This window comes from Hydra vulgaris, chromosome 11 (assembly GCF_038396675.1).
Source record: "Hydra vulgaris chromosome 11, alternate assembly HydraT2T_AEP".
NCBI classification, from domain to species: domain Eukaryota; kingdom Metazoa; phylum Cnidaria; class Hydrozoa; order Anthoathecata; family Hydridae; genus Hydra; species Hydra vulgaris.
In genome coordinates, this window is record NC_088930.1 from 47,333,728 (window position 1) to 47,342,500 (window position 8,773).

The following is an 8,773-nucleotide window of genomic DNA, read 5'->3' on the forward strand; positions in this document are numbered from 1 at the left end:
GTTAACAAGAAGAATTGCTTAAAATCTTTTATGAATCAAGAAAACTTAACAATGAAAGAGAACTCTAAATTGCTTATTTTCAAAGAGAAAAAATGTATTCAAAGTTTTGCATAAATAAAAAACCAGTGCTGAAACGTCGAGAGCTTATTTGAGTACCACATTAGTGTTTCAAGAAAATATAAAGAAACACTGAAACATTTTATTTTTGTTAAGATTCACTCCCAGCAAGGCTGCAACCAACCAATATTAAGTTGGAAGTTACAAGAAAACAAAAAAATTGAGCTAAAGAGCAAGAAAACGATTGACAGATGACTTGAAAAGTTGTAGGCTGTATGAGTCAGGATAACATGAAAATGGATGAGAGTTCTAATAAGGCGAATAACAGATTTGTAGAGGTAGAGAATAGAACCAGAAGTAAGAAAATGGCAAGCACGATAAAGAGAAGCAACATTAGAAGATGCTAACTTAGCAAACGATTATATATACGGTTTTTATGAGAGGTCAGTAGTGAACAATGATCCAAGAAGACGTAAAGAAGAGGGCTCAGTGAGAGGGCACCCATTCTCATAGAAAGTCACTGCAAGCCCCAACCTGATACAGAAGTGAGATTAGATTCAAGATCTGCTGCCTGTTTTAACCAATGGAAAAGAGAAGACTTTTTGTCAAGACAGGCGTATATAATTAAGTTATCGGCAAATTTATATGTAAGGTAATCAGGAATACCATTAATGTAGATAAGAAACAAACAGGACCAAGGATGGATCCCTGAGATACCCAGAAGTTACTAGAAATGAAGAAGAATGTTGCCCTTTGAGGATTACTTTAATAAAGCAGTCAGAAAGGTTCAAAGGCATTTATAGGTGTTCTCGGTTAAAAGATAAAATCTTATGGTAGGATAAAGAAGAGTGCTGTCTATCTAGGATAACTTTAATGCTGAAAATGGAGAGGAAAGATTTTGATAACTTTTGTTAATGCACAATGCAAAGATTTTGTGAATACTTGGAGCCAGAACTTTCTTACCTTTTTTATATAAGATGTAGTAAAAGCAGTTGATTATTAAAGTTAACAAAACTTAAGAAATCAGCAGTAGAACCTTAAGACCGGAAACAATATTGATCGTTAGAAAGTAAGTTATTGAATTGGGTTATAAATGCATTAGATAATAACGAGAAATTCGAACAAAACAAGAAATCCAAACTTTTTTTTGCTTTAATAAAAAGAGATTTGATGACAGAAATTCGTAAAATGATGTTACAAAAATGATTACTATTGGAAGGGCAACCAGCAATGGAGGCTTTTATTTCTTCTTGTTAGTTGCAAGCCGAGCCTAATTTTTCTTCATGGTTTTTACCTACTTGTGAAGCTGTTACATCTAATTGTAATCATTTTTTTAAAAAGAAAGATCTTTTTCAAAAGAACAATTTTCTTGTGAAAAAGATTTTTACAAAATGATTAAAAAACAAACGTATTTTATTATTACAAGAAATCAATGTAAAAAGGTGCAATGTGATGCTCAGCTTCATTATTCTCAGTATACAAAATCATTATTATTCATTATTCTCAGTATACAAAACCTTGTATCTTATCTCAGAAGTAAGGTCTGGAGACTTTTTCTCCAAAACTCTTTATAATCCTCTCTAAAATATTATTAAGAGCTTGACTGAATCTTGTTTTCCTGACTGCTGGAAAATGGCTTCTGTGGATCTAATTTTTACAAACTCTAGAGAACACTAGATTATCCAACTATCATTCAATAAATTTTCTTTTTTATTATTAGCAAGTTCTTTGAGTTTTTAACCAAAAAAAAGCTAACATTTTAACTCATATCTTACTCTCCGACAATCAATATGAATTTCAATCGTCTGGTTCTATGGCTGACTTACTAACATATCAAAAGCTTTTGATAAAATGTGACATGCTGAATGTTTTTGAGATAATTAAATCATTTCTTTCTGATCACAGTATTATTTATCTTTGAAAGCCGACACTCCTCTTCATTTCCAATAACTACAAGGATTTAACAATGTTCTATCCTGCACTTTTTTTTATCTAAATTAATGGTTTTCCTGAAAATCTTTCATCTTAAGTGACTTTATTTGTCTAGGATTCAACTTTTTTTTTGCTCACCAAAGCTTAAGGATTCTCTCCCAACATCTTGTTTTAATAACTCATACAATCTTCAACTTTTAAAGTCTTCTGTCAACCGTTTTCTTGCTATTTTACACAATTCTTTATTTTCTAGTAACTCCCAATATAGACCTGTTTGATTGCAGCCTTATTAGGTGTGAATTAGAGAGTGTAAAAAATATAAAGCAGCTTGGCATAAAGTAATGACATAAACAAAAATACCATCATAAAGAAATAATACTATAAAATAATGAAGATAATTATACAATTTACATTTTGAAAGAATTAATAAAAATGAACATATAAAAGAAAAAAACACTGATTATTGTAATTGTAAACAAAAAATAGATTGCCCTCTAAATGGAAAATGCCTTTCGAAAAATGTAATTTACAAGTGGATTGTTTCCTCACAAAACAACCCTGATAAACAATATATTGGCTTAACCGAGGGGGGATGGAAAAAACGTTATGCCAACCACAAACAGTCGTTTAAACACAAAAAATATTCAAAAGAGACTATGCTGTCAAAATATATTTGGGATTTAAAAGAAAAAATAAAAATTCTAATTTACAATGGTCTATTCTAAAATCTGCCCCTGCCTATGATAACATTTCTAAAAAATGTATGCTATGTTTGCAAGAGAAATTTGAAATAATTACTCATTTAAATCAGGAAAATTTATTAAATAAAAAATCTGAATTAATTTCTAAATGTAGACACGAAAATAAAAACCTCTTAAAAAATTATAAAAACAAATGACCAAATTAAACTATCCCCATTCCAAAGAAATTTATATAATAATTACTTTCTGTAACTTCCTGTTAACCAAAAAAATATAGTAATTAAAATTTTTTTTATAATAATTTATAACTTCCTTAAAATATTTTTTTCTATAAATTGAATTTTTTGTGAGTTTTATTAACTATTCCAGATGTTCCAGCAATGGTGAAACTTAAAGTTGAAGAAAAAAGTAAGATAAGTGTTTTTTACTAATTTATATATATATATCTATATATATATATATATATATATATATATATATATATATATATATATATATATATATATATATATATATATATATATATCCCTGCCAGCATTCTATATGGGTCCTTTATGGGCTTGTACATGGGGTGCCCATGCAAAAGTGTCCGCGGGGCGCAGATGGGCCCGATATGGGCAACCTAAGTGGGGGCTATATAGTTTTTTGAAAACTTTGTACGAATTTAGGATAGCTTATATAGCATATTAAATGTCAAAATTTTATAATTATTACATTAGATTGTGATAGTCATTAAGTTACAAGTTTATTTAACAAGATCACATTGCATATACGTATGTATACAGCTCACGGTCATTCAAACTTTACTAAAAAGCGCCAAGTTATTATACGCAAGCGCGTTGGCATTAAGCAAGTTGAATAATTTTCAAAATGGCTGTGGACCTTCGAAACCGAATTAACTTTTCTTAGCAACTAATTTATTTGCATAAATTGTTTTTGTTTCTTTGTTGTAATACAATTTTTGGAAAAAATACTTATAGTAGTACCGTTTTTTATATAGAATCAACGAAAATTGATATGCATATGTATAATTTTACGATTAAAACTAAGTTACTTTTATAGGTATCATACTGTTGTTGTTGTTTGTTTATACATTTTAAATTGATATTTTTCAAAATTTGGGCGTTAAAATTAGACAGAAATTTTGTAAGAAGTTTTATGAATCTTTTATCTTTTTGATGCTTTTTATTTATCTCAGGTTACAATTTTTGTTGTTGTTGAAAATTAACATTTTCACAGGTCAACAATAAGAAGTTTTACAAAAAGTTATGATCTTTCGAGTTATTATTAGTTTGTAATAAATTAAAATTTTTACCTGTGATATAATTTTTTTTCTTTATTGAGCTAATATATTTTATTTAAATTATATAAAAAAAATACCCTCTCCAAAATCTTATTCTTAGACAGTCATGGTTAGGGTTAAGAATAGTGCTTTGGCTTGCATATAACTCATTTTTTACTGACTATAAGGGGGGTCTTAAATATGATTTATGAACTGAAAATAATTTTTGATCAAATATAAATAATAATATTAAAATTATTTTTAATCAAATACAAATAGAAGTACGACAATATATCATATTAACACTAATACATATTTGACCCCCAACATAATGATAAGTTAATGCAAAATGTGATGTAAAATACGTGAGGGTTTTGTATTAAGGTTGTTAAAATGTGTATATTCATCATCACTAGCCAATTTTTGTTAATATTAATGTATTATATATTGTTAATATATATATATTTTTTATAACTTTTCTATAGTTGTAAAAGTCTTCATTATCACGAGTTTTTCCCTGAGAAAGAGATACAGATTAAAATAGGAGGGATTATGGCGGAGGAAGTTTTAAAATGACTTACCAAGTAGCAAATACCATAAACCCAAACAGCAAAGATAACACTATTGTTTTTAGTATTTTTGAGGCAAAGGATTATCAAATCAATATTAAAGTTGCCATTTCAAGATTTGAAAAAGAAATAGAAGATCTACAAAAAATGAAGTATAAGTAAGTTTTCTTAAAATGCGATTTGCGATAAAGTATAATAAAATCTTTTTTTTTTCCCTTTGTTTTGCATCGCCTTCATAACTAGGTATCTTTTGGGCTATGTTTAGTAAAACTAGTGAAGGCATTTTTACAAAGCAACTCGGAGATTTAAAAAAAAAGACTTTAACAAGCTGATTATCTTTATTTACACCTTTTTTTTTAGATCTTTATTTATTTTGTTGATTATTTTTATTTAGATTATCTTTATAAGGTGAATAGTAGTTAAAATATATTGATAATGTTTATATTGTTCATTTGATAATCTTTATACACTTCTATAAAGTATAGATTTATTACAATCATTTGCGAATAACACGTTTAGTTTTATTTATAGGGATAGAAATATTAGAGTATTCATTTTTGGTGATTATAAGTTTCTTTGTGCACTTTATGGTATTTCAGGAGCTTCAGGTATTTTTATTTAAAATTTTTAATTAATAGGTTTTTCTTTATCAGGAAAATCAGAGAGATAACTGAATCACAAAACCAATTATCAATAATCTTACCTAAAAATTCAAAATGATGGCCCTGTTTAATAATATAAAATAATGTAATTTAATTTTTACTTATCAATATATTGTTTATTTTATTCTTGAGGGAGGCATTGTTGTCTTTTCTGTTATGCGACAGCAAACGATATGAAATGTATTGACCCTGAGATGAAATATCGCACATTGGAAGATTTATGTTTAGATCATAAAAGGTTTATGAAAAATGGAGGACTAAAGAGTATTGCAAAAAATTTCAATAATGTGATAAGCGAACCAATTTTAAAAATACCACTAGACCAAGTGATTTTTGATTATTTTTTTTACTTTGACAGTGAAAAATCACTATGAGCATGATATTCAAAAATAATATCAAAGTACTATACTTTATATAAATTATTTTTAATTTTTTAGGTGTCTTTACCTAGTCTACACATGGCTCTTGGTATTTATTTAAATTTTTTTAACATGTTTGAAGAAGAAGTTCATCGATTGGACATAATGATGGCTGCTGAACCTCTAAAAAGCAGCATAAAATGCTCAGAAGAGTATGACGTTTTTATAAATAAACAAAAGCAGTTGTGGAATCTTCAAATAGACATTCTTAATATTGATGATCAAATTCAAGTGGTTAATGATGTCATTTTATTAGCTGCAGTTAGCAATTCAGATGATGTAGACGATGTTCAATCTCTTTACTTAAAAGAAATTGACTTACTTAACAATGAAAAAGAAAAAAAGGTAATTTTTGGATTGAGAGTTTATTAGTTATAATTTCTTAATAGTGAAGTTTGTATTCTTAAAACTGTACATTTTTCAAAATAAGAAACCATATATTATAAATTTCACTTGTTAAATTTTAACAGAAGTTATATCCAATGGATAAAATAAAAACATTCAGTGTAATCAGGGCTTTAAAAGTCGTAAAATTTAAATTCTCATGCCCTATTTTATTAAGCACTCAAGTAAGTTCAAACTTGAAATGCTAATGTTAGCTATGGGAATACTTAGTTTGCTGTTATATGTGAACCTCAATTGTTAATAACAGTGACGTGGTGAGGGGAGCAAAAGTGGCTTTAGCCCCAGATGTAAGAGGTTTTGAGCGATCACAAAAAATAAGCAGCAAAAAATATATTTTAATTTAAAAAGGTATAATTTCTATAAAAATTTTTAAAAACCTTTTAGTCATTTTTAACCCTTGCGCTAAAACCTTCGCATCATTTTTAACAATGCGCTAAAACCTAAAGTCATTCTATTTTTGATATGCATAGTGTTTTACAAGTTTCTTTTTAGACAAATCTATGTAATACTCTTGAAGAATATTTTTTAAAGAAGGGTCAGGGACCTTGCACACAAATGATCGAGGCAATATTACAGCAGCTTAATGTTCAACGTCAAGCATATCATGGAAAAAGTTTTATTGGAAATCATGTGCATAAAATGTTAAAAGTAATATGTTACTTTTTAAGTTTTTGTTACTTTTTAACTTTTATTTAATAAATTTTATTATAAACAGGGTAAAACTTTGTATTAACTATAATTTTTTGTTAATAATAAATAAGTATTAACTATTAAAATATATTTCTATTTAGAAACCTTCAATACTTCGGTTATGCAACTCTATTCCTAAGTTTGTTTATGACAATGGGTATTCAGGGACAAAAATACATACAAAGTCAATTGAAGTTAGCAAACAATACAAGCAGCTCTTTGATAAATTTGCTCAATGTTATTACATATTTTCATCCAAAAATACTATTTCAGCAGAAAAATTAAGTATTTTAAGTAAGTTTTATTATTTTTATAATGTAAAATATGCTTTAGTGCTATTCCTGATTTTTTTTATAACTTATATTACATTAATATTTAAATTGTTCAGAAAAGAAGATAAACGAATTAATGCAATTTTATCGGGAAAATTGGCCCGAGGCCTCAGTTTCGCCAAAGTTGCATATGCTGGAACATCATGCTATTCCGTTTTTAGAAAAATGGAGAGCGGGATTTGGATTTTATGGCGAACAAGGCGGTGAGTCAATACACATGGAGTTCAATAAACTGAAAAATATATATCAATCAATTCCTTGTCCAACGATCCAATTAAAAAGTATTCTTAAATCCCATTACCAAAAGACAAACCCGGAGAACATCCAGCTTAAATCATGTGTAAAAAAAAGAAAATTTATTTTAAAAAATTCTTAAATACCTAACATTTGACTCCGCTGAGAAAGTCTCTAAAGAAGAGCGATTAAAAACGGCTATTTTCATAGCCACAAACATATTAAAAGCATTACTAAGTATAAAATAAGTTTTAGGCTCTGGGGTGTAAATAAATATCACCCTAATTGTATTTTTTTTTTTTTTTTACGCACTTATGGGCCACGGCGTTCGTTTTTAGTGGAGAGCGGTTGGTTTATTTTTTGAATAATTAAAAGTTTAAAAAAAATTTAAATATTATCAGACTACTCCTGAGAACATGCGACTCAGACCGTGTATAAATAAACAAAAAAGATGCTCATGTTTTTTTTAAATTTATTTAAATTTAAGGTGGCACATTGTTTAACTTTAAAAAATCAAAACTTTGTTTTTTATTTTATTTTACTTGAAATTTATTCTCGATTCAGAAATTATATATCTATACCATTTAAACTCAATATTATGAATAAAATTAGCTTATTAAAAGTAGTCTTTTTAGCTTCAGTAGCAACGATGACTGTCTTTTTTAGTTAACTATATTCAATATTCAGTACCTGTTTGCTTTTGCAACCATTTTTCCACGTAAAAGTAAAGAGCAAACAATAATGCAACCCTTCTCAAAGTTTGATCGTGAAAAGCCCTTTACCTTCTTCAGAAATTAAGTAGGGGATGGGGAGGGGGAGCTAAGGCAGTCAGAATTTAAATTGAAAAAATAGAAATTAGGAATTATTTGGGGACAATCGTTTTTCCATCCCCCTGTTTCTACGCCAGTGCTTGTAACTCAAAATTAACAACTGAGTTATTTTTTTATCTGGTAGGAACCCTGTGTGATAAATTTGATGCGCCTTGGATATGTATCTCACTTTGCTTAGTCGAGAGACTTAGCACACCAGCTTCGGTGTCGAATATATATAATACGGCGAAAATTACCGACTAACTTTACAATTTACAAACTTTTCTAAGTAGTTTATATATTTATCTTAACTTATATTTATTGGTCTATTCAAAAAATGCATTGGGTTTAGTGGTGTAGTCTACAAGATAATTAGGGGAAATCTCCCCGTTTCGCATGCTCGGAACACATTTCTTTATAGTTAGGGCGCTTATATCACTTGCTGCGCCACTGCGCATAATATAAGATTTTGTCAGTCCGGCCCTAAGTACGAAAAAAAATTTTTTTTTTTTAGTTTGCACTAAAAAAACTTTTTTAATATAAAATTCTAATTCTCACATAATATTGATTCAATTTCAATTAAGTTATTTTCTTGGTGTATTTTTTAAATTTGCCAAACAACAAATATAAAATCGGAGAAAAATCAGTGAGGCTTATAAAAAAAAGCCCAACATTTAAAAA

The 8,773-nt window shown here is 28.1% G+C and overlaps 1 protein-coding gene across 1 annotated transcript; it reads left to right on the forward strand.

The window, feature by feature from the left end:
- Positions 1-4,528: 4,528 nt before the first annotated feature.
- On the forward strand, positions 4,529-8,054 carry LOC136086708 (uncharacterized). The gene is made up of 7 exons (XM_065809006.1): positions 4,529-4,699; positions 5,073-5,149; positions 5,336-5,529; positions 5,641-5,967; positions 6,520-6,675; positions 6,819-7,011; positions 7,106-8,054. Exons 1-7 carry the CDS (start codon positions 4,545-4,547, stop codon positions 7,423-7,425), a joined length of 1,422 nt encoding a protein of 473 aa, XP_065665078.1. The 5' UTR covers positions 4,529-4,544; the 3' UTR covers positions 7,426-8,054.
- Positions 8,055-8,773: the final 719 nt, after the last annotated feature.

What these genes read in the sequence shown, in the direction of transcription:
- LOC136086708 (XM_065809006.1), top strand. Translation starts at nt 4,545, where the DNA reads ATGACTTACCAAGTAGCAAATACCATAAACCCAAACAGCAAAGATAAC. An exon ending in CTACAAAAAATGAAGTATAA is followed by an intron (nt 4,700 to 5,072) that starts GTAAGTTTTCTT and finishes TTTTATTTATAG; the next exon opens with GGATAGAAATATTAGAGTAT. An exon ending in ACAATGAAAAAGAAAAAAAG is followed by an intron (nt 5,968 to 6,519) that starts GTAATTTTTGGA and finishes GTTTCTTTTTAG; the next exon opens with ACAAATCTATGTAATACTCT.